Below are 18,097 nucleotides of genomic sequence, written 5' to 3'. Positions count from 1 at the left end.
CAAGGACGTGCATCCTCTGGTTTTTTTTTTTTTTTTTTTTTTTTTTTTTTAGTTTCTGCTTTATAACAAAGTGAATCAGTCATACATATACATATGTTCCCACATCCCCATCCTCTGGTTTTGAAAAGACTTGTCTGGGGACTAGATGAGGTGGGACCCCCACACCAGGAAAACGAGATCTACCAGGGAGAGGGTGAACGGGCTGACTGTGGCATAACAGTCCCAAGGAGTGCTGTGCTTCCTGGAGGGTCTGTAGCCCTTTGTGATTTAGGGCTGGCCCAAGGCAACACACTGCTGCCATTGCCTGGGGAGGAGGAAGAACCCACACCATCTGGAGGAATTGCATGCTGGTGGCGCACACATCTCTGAGCCCAAGGAGATTTGCAGTTCTTGTCCCTCTAAGTGGCGGCCCTGTTGGGTGTTCCCCTATGGGTCACATGACCTCTACTGGGTAGGAGGCAGAACTGAGCTTGACATTTGGCTCAGACAGGAGAGCAGGGAGCAGAAAATAAGCACAGAGCTTTTGGGCATCAACTTTTCCAAAGCAATATCGCTCCACCTAGATGTGATATGGGCCCAGTGATCAATTCGGTTGATGGAAGAAGCTCCCAGGATGCATCTGTACCTCTTTATTGCAGTAGCATCCATAGCCGATCTCAAGCAACTTTTCATTCATTCGTTCATTCGTTCATTCATTCATTCAACAAGAGTCAAATATGAGAGTTTTTGTTTTCTTTTTTCCCTACTTCTGGCCGCTAAAGGGTATCGGCACAGAGAGACTGGACACACGAGGGGTCAGCCATACTTGGAGCCTCCTCTTCTTTGAAGAGAAGAGCTAGGAGCCCCAGGCTTGATTTCTGGAACAAGCCCACCACTGTTTCATTCAGGGGGTCTTTGTTCTTCTCCAGCCAGCCCGTGATGTTGTAACCCACCTGGAAGGGGGCAAATGCCAGTGGTTACATTTCAGGCCCAGATTCCACCTTTCAGGTCCCACAGCCAGAACCTCAATCTACATCTCTGTCTACTCTGGGTTCCCAGGACCAACCTTCAGCCCCATCTCCTGGGACTTCAGTTCCTGTCCTGATGACTTGCCTGGAGCCCTGGGACATCCATGAACCCCCATCTCTTGGGCATTTGCAGTTTGCCTGTCTAGGGCACCCTGTCTCTGAGCTTTACCCACACACCAGGACTCTCCAGCTACTCTTTGCCAGGTGTGACCTTCTTTTACATGTCTTGCTTTGCTGGCCACACTGAGTCTCCCTGACCCCTGGGTCTTTTTCTACCCAGGTTGGCTGATCTTATTCCTGGCTCAGTGATTGACCTTGACCAGTGGCATCCCAAGCAACATGAAGAACTCCCTACAAGGACATCTATTCTCTCCTTGCTGAGAAGCACACATCCCCCCGCCATTGCCTGGTGGGAGGGGGGCTCCATCCATCCAAACTGGGGGCTTCCTGTGTCCAAGTAATTGGACATCCACTAATTTCTGGTTCCCATTTTGCCATGTAGCCCCAGCTGGAGAGGCAAAGAGGAAGGTGCCTTTCAGATCATTCAACTGAGCACAGAGAACCTAGGGACGCAGATGAGAAGACAAAACCTTTGGGCTTTTCTTCTCCTATGTGGTGTGTGACATTCATAACCTCTGGGCCTCATCTTAGAGCCTTCTTGGAAGTACATAGGCCCCACTTGACTTTGGATGTCCCATTGCTACAAACACCAAGCCCTTCTCATTTCATCGTGGAGGGTGGGGTGGAACACTGCAATTCGGCCCCAAGCCCGTTTGCTCTGGGTAGCGGCACAGTCCATTTGGCCAGTAATTGGCATTATCATGGTTGTTGAGATCATAAAAGCTTGGCCCCGATGCCCAATCCAACAGCAGCTTTCCTGACAGCTCTGTCCTAAGCCTGCCATTTCCCCACAGCGAAACCCAGAGAGGCTCAACAAACTCCTTGGTAACAGGAGGCATTGGATTGATGGCAACACTGATTGTTTCCCCCATCAGTTATTCAAATAAACCTGAGTCCTGGCTGCACTTAATTTCCCTCTTCCCCAAGGACTAGGTCTGTCATGAGTGAAAAAGCCACTCCGTAAATGTCACCTTGTTAGTTTGGTGGCCACGTGCTGTCAAAGGGATGAATCAGTCAACTGGGGAATAATTGTTGGACTCATGGACTTTTTTTCCTTCTTTTTGCAAGTTTTGTCTGTTTTTTTTTTTTTGGCCTTGCTGCGTGGCATGTGGGATCTTAGGTCCCCCAACCAGGGATTGAACCCGTGCACCCTGCAGTAGAAGCATGGAGTCCTAACTACTGGACTGCCAGGGAATTCCCTGCAAGCGTCGCCATTTCTGACCAAGATCGAAGTTCAGCCGTCAAACGGAGGGCCATAGACAATGGCATGGCCCTGGCGGGTCTGAGGGCATGAACTGCTGGGCATCCTTGGCTAGATTGCTTTGGAACTCCCAGAGGGAGAAGTGAGGAGGAAGTACAAGCCAGAGGTCATTTCGATCAACTGATCACCCTGTTCGATGGTGGCTGGGTTAGGGGGAGGGAGGAAGCCTCAGGGAGGGTGTGGCAGGACAGACCTACATTTGTGGGAGCTGGAGGCACTGGGCAGGTGGCCACAGGGGGTGCCGAGGAGGTACTCACGGTGCCTGCATAGTGGACAAGCTCGAAGTGGGCCTCGGGCCCCTTGCCCTTGCTCCCCTTGGGCTTGAGGAAGTTGCTGGACTTGCCCAGATGGTTGTCATACAGGGCTGCCTTGAACGTGGCGTCGGTGGCCTTTGGGAAGACACACTGTTCCTCCAAGATGGAGAAGATGCCCATGGGCTAGAAGGGAAGTGGAGCGGATGGCATTAGAGGGGGCAAATGGGGTGACTCTGGTGCTGGCCTGGGGCTGGTGGGAGGGGTGCCCCAGATTCCACGTGGCCGGCCAGGATGCAGAACTCTGGGCAGTGACCTCTGGGAATGGTCTAGTCTTCCATGACCTTCGAATGCCACGACCTTTTAGACTTGAAAGAGGCTAGAATTCATCAGGTCCAAGAGAAGGGAAGACTGACATCTCTGAGGGGGCTACATAGCTCCCCAAATGCTAATCCCACCTAAATAGTGGTGCCAGGCAGGCTTGGCTCTCAGAAAAATGGTGACATCATCAATGACACCTGTCTTCTCTTCTAGAGCAGACTCCTGGAAGAAGGCAACGCTTGATCCCAAAGCTCAAGCATGAGGGCGTTTCAGGCTCTGTGACAGCTGGACAGGCAGGTATTTGTAGGTATTGCGGGACACGCAGTCCACTGCCTGTTTTGGAGACTTTTCTAGGGAGGTAAGGCTGGCCCCTATTGAAGACCCCTGGCTGCCTGGATGATAGCTTCTCTATGACGGGCGTGAGGGTGAACCTCGGAGACAAGGTATGTTCTTTCTTTATTTTTTAACTTTTTACTTTGAAATAATTTCAGGCTTGCAAAAATGGTGCAAAGCATTCCTGTATATCCTTCATCCAACTTCTCCAAATGTTACCATAACCTCTGTACATAATGATGAAAACTAAGAAATCAAACTAAGAAATCAAAGTCTGTTCGGACTTTGTTCAAATTTTGTCATCTGTCTTGTTAATGTCCTTTTTCTATCCCTTTTCTGCATTTAATCAAACAGTATATATTATTTTTTCTTTTCTTTTAAAATTTTTTAAAAGATTTATTTTATTGAAGTGTAGTTAATTTATAATTTTGCGTTAATTTCTGCTGTACAGCAAAGTGATTCAGTTATACATATATATATATATACATTCTTTTTCATATTCTTTTCCATCATGGTTTATCACAAGATACTGAAGATAGTTCTCTGTGTTATACAGTAGGACCTTGTTGTTTATCCATTATATATATAATAATTTGCATTTGCTAATCCTATATATTACTGAATGAGGCCATTTGTTAAAACATTCCCTATGGTGTGATTACAGGGGAGGCTATTAGATGGCCTTGGTTAAAACCCAACTCTGCCACTCATAGGATGGATGACCTTGGATAGGTGACTTCCTTTTTCTGTGCCTCACTGTTCCTGTCTGTGAAATGGTTATAATAAATTCCTCCCCACCATTGGTAGCTTGTGATGATCCAATGAGTGAAGGCATAAAACAGCCAAACTAACAGTGGCCACTGCAGTGGCTGTTGTACCCATTTTGCAGAGAGGAAGCTTGAGGTCAGATAAACTGAGGTCATCAGCCATGTTGCTGACTCCCCCGAAACCACAGGCCCCAGTGAAATCCCTTCCTGAGATGTGCCCCAGGGTCCTGACCTCTCCCCAAGCCCTTCCTTTGAGAAGTGTGGTACCTTTTCCAGGAGGTCGATGCAGGCCTGCAGGTCAAGGCCAAAGTCGATGAAGACCCATTCAATGCCCTCCTTCTTATACTCCTCCTGCTCCAGCACGAACATGTGGTGGTTGAAGAACTGCTGCAACTTCTCGTTGGTGAAATTAATGCACAGCTGTTCGAAGCTGTTGAACTGCGGCAGGAAGACAGAAAGAGGTGCATTAGCCCGGACACAGACACAGCCTCTCCCGGGATTGAGAGCTGGTCCACAAGCAGAGCTAAAGCTTGCTGAGGGCCGACCAGTGTCTGGCATTTCCCCGGATGCACCCACCACCTGGTCAGTGCTCCCACTGGCCCTGCAAGAAGCCCTTCTCAGCTACTCTCCCCTGCAAAGAAACAGAGCCCGGGCCACCCAGTGCTGCTGCCAGCACCCGAAACTCAGACTCTGGCCCCGTGTGGTTAATGAACATCAACGTGGGAAGAACCATTTTATTTCTAGAGATGGATCATTTGAGATGCTTTATGGGTCTGACCTCCTGTGTGCCTTTAGACAGTTCTCTCTCTCTCTGTTTTTTCTCATCCTCATCTGGAGGATGAAGCTGTTTGAGGGGTTTATAAGCCTTTTTATTTTTTTTAAACCAGAGACTGCTTTCTCTGAATGAAACCCCGTGCTGAAGCCTCATATGAAAAGCAGGTCAAAGGAGAGATGCCATTGTCATCACAGAGCAACCTGCATGGAGCACGTACATGTGTCAGACCCTGGCTAAGCTGCATCTGCTCAAAACCCTTACAAGGCAAGAATGATCAGTGTCCTCATCAAAGATGGGAACACGGAGGCACACAGCTTGGAAGTGGAGGAGCTGGGATTCCAGCCCCATTTGTCTACTGCACCTGCCCTGCTGTTGACACAGGTGTCCTCCTCACTCCCTGGCCTCACCCTGCTGGCCATCAGCGGCTGCCCAGAAGTCCAGGCAGCGTGGTTTGGAAACTCTCTCTAAGGTTCTTTCCACCTATGGAATTAAATGATTCTACTGTAGACAGCAGCCACATTAGCCTTTTAGAGCCTGAGAGAAATTGGGCTAAACTATTTTTTTAACCCATCTGTGGCTAGTAGAAATCTTAGAATAATAGGACAGTGGAGCTGAAATGGACCTTAGAGGTCATGTCTTCCAGCCTGCTCATTTTAGAGTTGAGACAACTGAGGCTCAGAGAGGGGTCACCACTGTCCGAAGGCCACACAGCTAGTTGGTGGCCAACCCGAGTCCAGAACCAGGTCTCCCAGCTCCTAATCATGCTGCCTCCAATTACAAAGGTAAAATCTTCCTGACCCACGGCACTCGTCTTATGATGAGACCTGAGCCTCATTTTTGTGGGCAAGAGGTGGGAGCCCCCAGTAGTGTGCTGATAAATCAGCTCTCTTTCTCTCTCTCTCAAAAAAAAAAGCAAAACCTGATTTGTAGTGTTGGCCGATCTCCATGGTGTAAATACACCTCGGACATGCATCAACAGGATGGCAACTGGTCACAGAGTTCTTGAAAATTCACCAGTTAGTTCTGGTGAGCCAGTACAGGCTGGATCCAGCCAGCACGGCGCTCATTCTATCTGTTATGTTCTCCCCGTTCTTTGTGACTTGGCACTGTAAAAATGAAGATGGAACTTTCCGGAGGCCAGAAGTCAGAGAGCCAGGAGAGACTGAGATCGGCCGGCCCAAGGTCCAAGGTGAGAAAAAAGAGAACCTTGGTGAAAAGTCGCTTATCAAAGGAGGGTGGCCACCCCAAAGCAGAGACGGAAGGCAAGGCCAGACACACCTCAAAGATCTCGAAGCCGGCAATGTCCAGCACCCCGATGAAGAACTGTCTTTGCATCTTGGTGTCCAAGGTCTTGTTGATCCTGACCACCAGCCACTTGAACATCTTGTCATAGATGGCCTTGCCCAGGGCCCCGATGGAGTTCTGGCACTGTTCCATGTTCTGGCCCTTCTGCACAAACTCGTTGCCTACTTTGACCCGGGGCCTGGTGATGCCCTTCTGGAGCTCCCCAGAATTGAGACCCATGAGATGGGCGACTTTGTCGGCCACTGAGTAGGGACAGAAGAAGCAGGTGAGTGAAAGAAAGGTGGTGGCCTGCCCCAGAGAACCCAGCACTGTCTATCGTGTTTAGAGAAGGGGTTGGGGGGAGGGGGAGGAGACCCCCATGTTGCCAACAAGAAAACAGAGGTCTGAAGCTGTGCCATAGATATACCATGGAATACTATGCAGCCATAAAAAGAACAAAATTTTGGCATCTGCAGCAACATGGCTGGACTTGGAGATCATTATGGCCGGTACAATAAGTCAGACAGATAAAGACAAGTACTGTATGATATCACTTATATGTGGAATCTAAAAAATACAACAAACTAGTGAATACAACTAAAAAGAAGCAGACTCACAGATACAGAGAACAAACTAGTGGCTACCAGTGGGGAGAGGGAGGGGGGGAGGGGAAAGATAGGGGTAGGGGAGTAAGAGATACAAGCTATTAGGTATAAAATAAGCTACAAGGGTATATTGTACAACACAGGGAGTATAGCCAATATTTTATAATAACTATAAATGGAGTATAACCTGTAAAAATTATGAAGCACTACATTGTACACCTGTCACTTATACAATATTATACATCAACTATACTTCAATTAAAACAATTTAAGAATGAGGGAACAAAAGAAAACGGTTTCCATGCTTGCTCAAGGTGAAGGGGCAAAGCAATATAGAAGCCAAAATTATGTCTCCGACTCTGTCGTGCCTTCCCAAGGATATTGATGTCTGGATATCAAAGGAACATTCTCGGTTTACAGCGTGTCTCTCAAATGTGCAGGAAGCCCTAGAGAGCCCCGAGCCCCTACCCCCGCCAGCTGCTTCCTCCCTGCATGGCCCCTGCCCCACACCTACCCTCCGTGGTGTCCACTTCAGCCTGCTCCTCTCTGGGCTTCTGCTTGAACTTCATGTTGCCAAAGTGCATGATGCCCCCAGTCAGCTTATACACGCCGACCTTCTCCTCAGAGCTGAAGCCCAGCACGTCAAAGGCTACCTGCAAGGCCACAGGGAGAAGAAAGCCAAGAAACCCCTGGCTCCCTGTTCCACAGAGTGGAGGCCACCGTGGGGTGGCACCTATGGGCTGCTGCGGCACGCTGTGGACTCTGGAGGTCAGACACACCCTGACCAGAGAGAGAGAGGACTGTTTTCCTCCAAGGAGTCCAGACCAGATGCTCCATGAGATAGTCATTGTATTTAACCTCTCTGGCCTCAGTTTAGTCTTCTGCAAAATGGGTGGTGGTAGATGGTCATAAGGATAAACCAGAATGATGTGTAAATGTTTAGTCCTGTGCTTGACACATAATAATAACCAGGAAGTAGTGTTATTCTTCCCATCATTATTACTGTTTAGGCTCCTTGCTAGGTACCAGGAGAAGGGGAAGGCAAAGGTGCATCAGGAATCAATTTGGCTGTCAAGGTGGAGAGAGTACACAATATTCCTAACAGAATTCTCAGGTGCTCCATGTTACAAAGAAGGAGAGAGAGGGTGCCGTGGGAACTGGTGGGACTAGAGGGTCACATCTAGCTGGGCTGGGGAGGAGGAAAGGTCACTTGGAGTAGTTGGCCCCCTTAAGTCCCTATCGCATTCCAGTTCAACTCTGCAAAGAGAAACTGCTTGCTATGACAGCCTTGGGAAAAATGCCAGCTGCAACCCCAGAAATCTCCATGGGAGAATCCAGGCTGCTGCCTGGTGGCTCTGAGTGTCCCCCCCGATCCCCGACCCACCCAGTACTGGTGGCAGTGCCTGCAGGGCCCCAGAGTTTCCCTGTCTTTCACCAGCCACGCTGAGTACTCACGTCTGTGACCTGCAGCTCCTCCCCGTCGTCCATGTTATCCACTGTGGTGACGCCCTGGCTCACCCAGAAGTACTGCTTAGGGTTGGGGACCAGCAGCAGACTCTCTGCCAAGAGCAGGAAAGCAGGTTCGCAGCTTGGTGACACGTGGTTTTCTTCTTCTTCATTTTTAACCCATATCTCTACATGCCTCCCATGTGCCAGGCATGATGGTGTCATCATGGGGGTTACAGGGCTGAATAGGACGTGGTCCCTGCCCTCTGGGATCACCCAGAGTCAAGGAGGGACTTGCACAGGGCATATGAAGAACTTTAGAGTGGCAAGAGGGTCTCTGGAACTTGGTTGTGCCCTTTGTCACTTGGCCCAGTACCTGGCACCTAGTAGGCAACCAGTAGATATTTTTGGAATAAACGAGTGCATATCTTTCTCCTTTCTCTCTCCTGTAAAGAGCAGGTCGCACTCAAAGGCAGAAGGTAACAGGACAATTGCAGCAGGCAATAATAATCACTTGCATATACTATGCATGGGATGTTGTCACTTTTACAAAGAAATATGCTCACTTCTATTTTTCTTCAGATACGTGCCCCTCTTGGTCTATGTTTGTTTTTTCACTCTTGGAAGAGACATGGATGCAAGAAATATTTTCCTGTCCTTTCCTCTCTACTGTTGAGAAAAACTACAGCCCAGGAAGGAAGATAAATGGTGCCTGCCACTCTGCTCTAGGGTCAGAAAGGCAGTAGAGCTTGGTGGAGAGTGTGGTAAACAGGAGAGCTTGAGCTCCATCCAAAGGGTCCACCACCACTCAACTGCCTTGATCAGTGCTACATGGGAGGGCAGGCCCATGGCTACCAGATCTTCTGCTATTCCAGAAAAACCAGGAAATAGGGTTTTTAATGTGAAGCTTTCCAATTTCAAAATGACATATATTAATTAAAAAGTACACTGTGTCCAACACAAACAAAACACACCTGTGGGGGGGGGGGATGATACTCAATGCCTTAGTCTCTGGCTAGGTTAGGAGGTGTATATGTGGAAGATTGAGTCTTCATCCCTCTCTGGACCTTAGATCCTGAGCAGGTCTGCTATGGACAGTTCAGCAGGTTGTTGCTTGCACAAGGGCATCAAGCTGAGGGGGGGAGTGCAGTGTGCTTGCCAAGCTGTGTACTCAGTGGGCTATGTCCACTCAGAGGGGAGCCTGTCACATGCAGTCGTCCTGGGCTGACATCTCTGCTGCTGTCCGAGCAAGACATGGGGTGTCTAAAGCCCTATATCCCAGGTCCATGTCTCAGCCATGAGTTGCAGGCATCTCAAGGCCCCATCTGTGAAATGGGCCAACAATAGTGTGAAGCCTCATAGTCTGTTGTGAAGATGGATGTGAGTAGAACTTTGAGAAACTTCCCTGTAACCTCTTCACATAACTCTAAACTAAAGGGATTCATGTAGAACTGCAGGTATGACACCAAACCCTCCATACTATGGGAATTCTTTCGTTATTGAAAATAGAGGAAAAGCAAGTTAAGGGACAGTCAGATAGACATAAAGATCTTTACCGACAAGCTCAGGCTTCTTGTTAGAGAGAATCTGGTAGAAAATGTGGTAGCCCCTCTCAGCTGCTTGCTGTGAGATGACACGAGATTTCTCTAAGAGATCTGGAAAAGAATAAGCAGACATGCCCATGAGTTCAGCCCATTCTCCTGGAGTGCAAGGCTCCATGGAAAGCAGGGCTCCCCTCCCCATAAAGCCCAGTGCCATGGCCAGTCATGGGTCCACTCTTCTTCTGCCCCAGACCCACAGCCTGGGCGGGGGGCTGGCTCCTGGTGGCGGGGAACCCGGGGGCAGGGCCGGCCTCCTGGGTGTGGCAGGCTGTGTTCAGAAGGACCCCACACTTGAGTCCCTCTGCTGCTGTTTTGAAATTCTTAACACTTTTTGAGCGAGGAGCCCTGCGCTTTCATTGTGCGCTGCACCCCACGCATTGTGTAGCTGGTCCCGGCCCCAAGAACCCTCCAAAAGTGGCCTGACTCACAGCTCTCGATGTCAGCTCCGGCCAGCTTGCCTGTAGTTCCGAAGTGGATCCGGATAAACTTGCCCTGAGCAGGGAGGAGAGGGGAGGGTCGTGAGGGGGGACGTGTGTAGCTCTAGACCAACCTGCGACCGGGTTTGGCCGCCCCACCCCCCGAATTCTAAGGGCACTGCAGGAAGGTAACTGGGCCAGAGGCGGCTGTATGTGGAGTTGTGGGTTTCCCACTCGGATGGGCAGAGAAGGAGAGTCTTGGAGCTAAATCTAGGGTCTGGGGGTAGCCTGCAGCTTTGGGACCTTGTGGGGCAGACGAGTGCCCCACAGGAAGGGCTGGGGCCCTTTGGAATTCGGCTTTGAGGCAGGAGTGGTGGGAATTTGGCCAGCCACATCTAGGGGGCGCTGTACCACATCTCCTTATGGAGAGACACCACATCCCTCTCCCTGACCTTTGGCAGAACCAAGGACAAACTCTCCTGGAAATAGGACTCTCTGTATCTCCATCACCTTTTGCCCTCACCTCTACTCACCTGCCCCCACCTCCTCCCTGCCCAGCCCTGTTTCCCCAGGCCGTGAGAGGCCCCAGCCGGAGATGGGGGTTCAGCAGGGAAAGGCAGGGCACTACAGAGCTCCTTCTATGATCCCAGCTCCCACCAGACCAGCTTCAGAATCCACCAGGGCCCCGGGGACAGCGCCTCTCCTACATCCCGCCAGCCATGGTCCCCCTGGTCGGGGGCGGGACGTTGTCAGCTTCCAGCCACTGCAAATCTCTGGCTCTCCTGTTTTAATTTCTCAGCCCCTCCATCACTGTGTACCCACATCTCTGCATTCAAGCACCTGGATTTCAATACTGAACTGGGCTCCAGTTGATATAGACCCTGACGGATAAAAATCTCTGGGAAGGAGATGCCATGACTCGACTCATCCCATTGGTGAGTTTCAATCAGCCCTGATTTCCTTCCTTGGAATGCGGTGATAATGGCTGTCCTGCCCCCCCCCAGGGCCACCACTGCCTCTGTCACACTTACGAAACGGGAGGAATTGTTGTTTCTGGTGGTCTTGGCGTTCCCGAATGCCTCCAGCACAGGGTTTGCCTGGATGATTTGATCCTCCAGGGACCCCTGACCCAGAGAGAAACACAAGGTGCGGTGGCCTGTCGGCTGCTGCCTGGGGACCCAGGGCTTTCAAATGACAGTGGCGTATGTGCCAGGAACCCAGGAGGGGCACAGCCTTGGGGAGGCAGGGAGAGCGGGACTAGAGGGGACCTGGGAGGAGGGCCACCGCCTAAGTAAGGACTGTCCCCCTGCAGACCCTGACATTGGAGGGCCCCTGCCAGATGAGAGGCTTTGACTCTTAGCTGCTGTTTCTTCCTTTTGCTCTTGGTGGAGAGATTCCTATGTGAACCTGAAAACCCTTCCCTGGGCATCCCTGGTCTTCCACCAAAGTCTTCCTTTCCTCTTTTTCAGCTTTTTACCGCTGCCTCTGGCCCAGCTAGTGCTCCCTGTGCTCTGGGGCTGCCAGGGCCTGCAGAAGCAGCTTAACCAGGAGCTGGCATTCCCCTTTCTACCCCACTAAGCACAAGGGGCTCTAGCATTGGCACTTCTGGGGGCAGACGTGGCCTGGGGTATCAGAGTCCATCCAGTGGGTCAGATCCGGGACTGCAGCCACCTTCTCCCTATGGGTCCCCACCCAAGTTGCTTCCCTCTAAGCCTTCGTCCCCTCATCTGTAAAGCGGCCCTAACCCAGAGAGCAGCTGTGAGGGTCACACGGGCTCTGCTGTGGGTACCCAAAGACAAGGAGGGCTGGGGATGAGAGGCCCCGAGTGTGCCCAGTTGGCCCTACCTTCCCATCTGAGGACTGTTTGCCAGTTCCTCCGATGTTGGCAAAGTACTGGATGACCTTCTTCGTGTTCTCAGTCTTGCCTGCACCAGATTCTCCACTGCAGGTGGAAAATGGGAGCAGACGAGTGAAGGACAAAGAGGGGATTGCCCGCAGAGAAGCAAAACGATGAAAGGTACGGGCTGGGCATCATCACATCTCACCCATCAGGGGCAGACAGGGTAGGGCAGGAGGGGACTTGGGGACATGGAGGCCCCCACCCCCCACACTTGGTTTAGCAGATGCAGCCTTAGTCGTCCCCGCTAAGCCCACTCGCTCTCTGCCTGCAGATTTCCATACAAAGTCCTGCCAATTAATGCTAAGAAGGCTTAATGACATGTGTAAGACACAAACCTAATTATTTGTCTATAGACTGAGAGGCAGGAGGGACACTTACGTGATTAGCATAGACTGATTTTCACGCTCTGTAGGGAGGGAACCGTCAACAGGAAGATGTAATTAGAAAACACTTAGAAACTCTGACATTTAGCATCACCCTAACCACACCGTCTGCATCTCTCTGCATCCCACCCGGCTTGGAGAATGGCTGCAGTGGCCCACGGACGCCGAAGACCTAGGATCCCATGAGGTCTGAGGCTACACGCCTGCCTCTGCAGCCCACATCCTTGCAGAAGGGGCCAAAACTTTACCAGCCACTCTGTTTCTATAAGCACCGTCCCATGAAGCTGCCTAGTCGTAAGCAACATAAAGAGAAATAGTAATAAAAATCACGTTGTATTGTATGGTGAAGATTGCACAGGGAATGGTTCAGGGTTGACTTGAGTTCTGGACATTATTTAGCTTGGCATCCCATGTTTTTGTGATGCTTAGATGAGATGGGGTGTGAGGTAGGGCAGGTACTTAGCAAGTGCATTCACTGAGCAATATTTAAAAAAATCTTCAATGGGTGATGAGGGGTCAGCGTTGGGATTGGGTAGCACATGGGTCTAATACATCTGGAGCCCCAGTGGCACAGGGACTTTTCTTGCCCTGCCATGACAGCCCCAGCGGACCTCATTGCACGCACCCATGAGCATGTCGTGGTAGGCGATGTCCGAAATGGAGAAGAGGTGGGGCGGCATCTCCGTACGCTTCTTGCCTTTGTACATTTTGGCCACGCGGGCCCCGTAGATGGGCAGCCACCGGTAGGGGTTGATTGTCACACAGAACAAGCCTGAGTAGGTCTGGCGGGAGAGAAGGAAGATGGTTAGCTGGCCCTCCCTCCTGATGCCCTCCTCCCTCCATATCCTGGCCCATCACAGAGCATCCTGGCTGGATCATCCTGTCAACCTAGAGAGGTACAGTGATGTTCTCTCTGGGGGCAAAATCTATGTCTGAGTCTTTATTCAGTAAACAAAACCAGCCTTCTCTTTAATACATATCTGTTTCATTTTCTTTTGGCTTAATTATCTGAATCCATAACGTAGTCATTTGTATGGATAAATACGCAGCAAAAAGTCCCCCAGCTGCTCAGTGACCGCCCCCTCCTCCCACAGGGAAGCTCTGTGTTGGTTTCTAATACCCCTTTCCACGGTTTTTTGATGCACCTATACAAACAAATCCAGAGACACGTTCGTATCCCCTCACCTTGTTTTTAAAACAAGCAGTAGTATTCTATGATACTGATTTATTTTTATTTTTTAATTAAAAAGTTTTTTGAAGTATAGTTAATTTACAATGTTGTGTTAATTTCTGCTGTACAGCAAAGTGATTCAGTTATACATGTATATATTCATTTTCATATTCTTTCCATTATGGTTTACTACAGGATATTGAATATAGTTCCCTGTGCTAATAGTAGGACCTTGTTGTTTATCCATCCTATGTACATTAATTTGCATCTGGTAATCCCAGACTCCCAATCCTTCCCTCCCCTACCCCTCTCCCCCTTGGCAACCACAAGTCTGTTCTCTTTGTGAATCTGTTTCTGTTTCATAGATATGTTCATTTGTGTCGTATTTTAGGTTCCACATATAAGTGATATATGATACTGTTTTAATCTTGCTTTTTCCACTTACTATACAGGGGAGATTTTCCATGAGAGTTCATGGAGTCCTTACCGTGTGGACACAATCCAACTGGTGGACAGCTGGGTTTGATCTACTCTTAAGAAGAGACACCACCTTCTCTTTTCACCCCATGGCAATTTTTTAAGGAAATCATCCCAGTTTTTAAAAATCAGAGAAACCAATGAGGTAGTGAAAGAAATTATTTGAGGGCAGGAAATGGCCAAATCCATGGGTCCCAAACTTCTCCTGCTGGACACTCACATTGACTTCTGGTGCCCCCTCTTTTCACGTAAACTTTAAAACTTTCCATTTTGGTCCAAGTGGGGATATCTCCCCAGTTTCTCCTTAGCAGAGCTGCAATATATTGCGTTTTTAAAGGGAACCTTATTAAATAGAAACTGATCCAAAGAAAGGGGAGCAAAGAGAAGAGGAAGAGAACCCACGTAAAGACCTGAGAGGATGATGCACTGTGTCTTATCCTGGGACCCAGCCACTGAGTCACTCTTTCCCTCCAGCCCTGTCTGCAGGGTGGGGTGGGGCAGATAGTGGACCAGAAGCTAGTTCTGTCCCTGTTTGGGTCAGAATGTAAAATAGAGGTCCCCCGCCACCCTTGCAGGAGGGACACGAGAGGGCAGCAGTCGGGGCCTTGGAGCTGTCCTGCCTGCCCCAGTTTTTCCATCAGTGGTTCAGCTGAGGTGTTTGGATTTAAAGGAGACTCCTGCCCTGGTCCCTCAGGCCACACTCCACAGAGCCTGCAGCCCCTTAGCCCAAAGACATGATGTGGCCACCCACAGGAGCAAGGGCTCAGCTGCACGGGGGCCCTGAGTAAGCACCAGCCCTGAGCTTGGCCATTGAGCCCACACGGACATTCTCAGCCAAAGCTCCAGGCTCAGCCAGGGGCAGATGTGGCTCTTCCCAGGCTGAGGTTCAGTGAGGCCCCACTAGCCTCCAGGCCCAGCAAATATCCCCAAGAACTTTCCAGAGATCCTCCAGCACTGCATGGGGCTATGGTGCTGCTGAGGGTCTGAATCTGGAACTAAAGTAGTATTGAGGAGGACAAGGGGAGGAAGCATGTGGCAGTTCTCTTGGCTGTCACCAAAACCCAGTAGAGGAAATCCCCAGCGGCCTCTGACCTTGAAGTCAGGCCCCAGCTCACCTCGTCCCACCGGATAGCCTCTTTCCTTTTTAGTAAAGACATCTAGAGAGGCAAACACCAAAACTTCCTTATATCCCATTTTGAGTTTAGCCACCAGCACCTTCGGGAAGTCTTAGGATTTCCAAGGTGGTCAGGGAGACTGATGGTAACCCGGTTTGCTCATCCTAGCACAGGGCTCAGTGTTTGTTGAATGAATGAATGGTTGGATGGAATTGGCTAGAAGGAAAGGAGAAAGGAGGGATGGAGGAAGGAAGGAAAGGAGAGATGAATGGATGGATGGAGGGTGGATGGACAGGGAAGGACCTCTACTGAGGCCACATGAAGTCACTAGGGGGAAAATGATGTTTTGATTGGAGAGTTCGCAGGGGTGGTGTCAGGAGGAAGACTTCTGGATGACAGCCTCAGCAAAGGGTCTGTCAGCTGCCCATGGGGATTGTACTGTCACTGAGATGCCAAAGCCTTGGGGTGGAAATTCTAACACGTCAAAAACGTGGTCCCTCTGCCCTTGTCCCAGACATAATGTGTATGGGTTGCTGGGGAGGGTAGAGTAGCTGCCCCCTCCCCATCAGGAGAGGGGCAGAAGATCTGCAGCCTCCCCTTCCTCCCCACACCCAGCCCTGGCACTCACATAGATCCTCATGTTGACGTAGCGTTGACGTAGGTTGTCCAGGACGCTGGCCTCGTTCAGGAAGGTCATGTTAGCCATGTCACTGACTTGGTAGAATTTGGGTGGGTTCATCTGCTGGATATCATCCTTCTTCATGGTGAGCGTCTGGGGGGTCAAGACACAGCAGCACATGCATTAAGACATAGTACTGTCACAGCCACAGTGGCATCGGGCACAGGGTACTACCCATTCTCTGGTGTCCTGCAAAAAGCTGGAATCAGTGGGTCCACCTCCTGTTCCAGCTATGTCTCACTGACTTGGGATGGGGAAGAACTTCCAAGGCCATATGAGCCCTAACTGCCTCCCCTCTGAAGTAGAGATGACAGTGGCTTCCTTGGCTGGTTGCTGGGAGGACTATATGAACTTAAGTGGCACCAAGTAAAAAGACCTTGAAGTTCCTTCCCTACATTCAGAGCACCTCCAACCTGTGTTTCTCTTCCAGCCAAGTCCATTCTGGTAGCTGATCAGAACTTGCTCACTGATCCCAGGGACCCTTTGCAGAGATGTGACTCTTGGCTCTCTGCCTTGAGAAGTAGTGGTGGTTTCTAAATAGCAATGAGCTTTTCCATTAAAAATAAAAAGACATTCCCCTGCTCCCACCAAACCACCTTGAAGTATAAAATTGAAAGCAAGCAAGCAAACAAGACTAAAAAAAAAAAAAAAAAAAAGACAACAATGATGAGCAGTAGATGTTTTAGGGTGAAAATAATATAGCATTAGGGCTTCCCTGGTGGCACAGTGGTTGAGAGTCCGCCTGCCGATGCGGGGGAAGCGGGTTCGTGCCCCGGTCTGGGAGGATCCCACATGCCGCGGAGTGGCTGGGCCCGTGAGCTATGGCCACTGAGCCTGCACGTCCAGAGCCTGTGCTCCGCAACAGGAGAGGCCACAGCAGTGAGAGGCCCGCGTACCGCAAAAAAAAGTAAAAAAAAAATAATAATAATATAGCATTAAGAGTCTGGAGCTCCTGTGCACAAGCAGGCAAATCCCATCCCCACTCTGCACCCCAATTTTTCCTCTGTAAATGAAAACTCATGCCAGCTCTTAAATGGCAGTGTCTGGGTCCGAAGCTCAAGACGTGATCCAGAAAACAAATATCTTTCAGCTGTCTGAAGCCTGAGATGTGAGGCTTAAACACCTACTGGGATTTCTGGGACTTTTAATAATTTATGAGTCCAACAGGCATATAATTTGAAATCTTGACAGTTCTGGAAAATCCACCCAGTAATGGTCACCACACCCCCTAGTAAGTCAGGCTAGGTTTCATTCAGAGTCCATTTCTGGTAGTTGCTGATCTCTGGTCCTCGCCCACAGGCAAACTCTTCTCTTACAGCCCCAGCAGAGAAATGGAAGCCTGTGCCTTTATCGCAGGAGCCAGATGAGTTGGTCTTTTCTGTCCCAAACCCGGCTGGATGGCCTGTCTACCACAGATGCTCACAGAGGTTGTGTTGTCCTTAAATTGCACCCAAACTGGGGCCTCTGGGGCTCCACTCTCATCATCCATCATTCCTGGCAACACTGCAGTGCCCTGCCTTTCTGAAAAGGATGTTTCTCCTGAGAGTTAAGCTTGACTTTCATGTTCAAACCCACTTTACCACAGCTATATATAGTCTCATCTTTCTGTGGCCACTCCCCTCAAAGGGAGGGGAGGCACACAGTAAAGCTTAGACGTTGCAAGTTCTGATCATGGAATATCTCTGTTCTTTTATTTGTGAAATTAACCAAGGATTGACTTCACACTCCCTGGATGCAGCCCAACCATGGAAGATGAGGTGGTGCTGTAGAGGGGTCATGGGCATTGGAGCCAGATACAGTAAGCTTTGAATCTGAGTTCATCACCTTCTGTCTTTGTGACTGTAGGCAGATTACCTAAAATCTCTTTGATCCTCTGCAAAATAGGGTCCATACATCCTACTATATAAAGTTATTGAAAGGGTTAAGCAAAAGGTCTAGCGCCTCCCCAGGAGTCTGCCCCAGGGGAGGGGTTTCATGAACCAAAGTTTCTAACCACTCTCTCAAGTCATGCCTTGTAGCTGAACACTGTAGACCAGCAGAGAGTGGTGTGGTAGTAAACCAGCTGCATGGGGAAAAAAAAAATCCCTGATTTGTACCATTTGTCAGTTCCACCATGGCTGACATCAGGCTGCCAAAGGTTTAACAACCAGTTGCAAAGCCCCCAAATGTTTAGCATTAGATCCTT

At 49.8% G+C, this 18,097-nt stretch overlaps 1 protein-coding gene across 1 annotated transcript in view; it reads right to left on the bottom strand.

Moving 5' to 3' along the window:
• The window catches only part of LOC132477082 (myosin-16), a 57,109-nt gene that overhangs the window by 38,339 nt on the left and 673 nt on the right, over positions 1-18,097 (bottom strand). The window contains exons 2-14 of the mRNA XM_060079379.1: positions 15,862-16,005; positions 13,096-13,252; positions 12,466-12,493; positions 12,033-12,129; positions 11,219-11,311; positions 10,200-10,263; positions 9,727-9,825; positions 8,180-8,283; positions 7,239-7,377; positions 6,114-6,382; positions 4,328-4,498; positions 2,646-2,825; positions 788-932 (exon numbers count right to left, since the gene is read on the bottom strand). Of these exons, the coding sequence (XP_059935362.1) occupies positions 788-932; positions 2,646-2,825; positions 4,328-4,498; positions 6,114-6,382; positions 7,239-7,377; positions 8,180-8,283; positions 9,727-9,825; positions 10,200-10,263; positions 11,219-11,311; positions 12,033-12,129; positions 12,466-12,493; positions 13,096-13,252; positions 15,862-16,005 (1,690 nt within the window). The remainder of the gene's footprint in view (positions 1-787; positions 933-2,645; positions 2,826-4,327; positions 4,499-6,113; positions 6,383-7,238; positions 7,378-8,179; positions 8,284-9,726; positions 9,826-10,199; positions 10,264-11,218; positions 11,312-12,032; positions 12,130-12,465; positions 12,494-13,095; positions 13,253-15,861; positions 16,006-18,097) is intronic.

Source organism: Mesoplodon densirostris, chromosome 16, assembly GCF_025265405.1.
Source record: "Mesoplodon densirostris isolate mMesDen1 chromosome 16, mMesDen1 primary haplotype, whole genome shotgun sequence".
Lineage (NCBI taxonomy): Eukaryota > Metazoa > Chordata > Mammalia > Artiodactyla > Ziphiidae > Mesoplodon > Mesoplodon densirostris.
The sequence above is the reverse complement of the archived record's forward strand: the minus strand, read 5'-3'. Positions and strand labels throughout refer to the sequence as shown.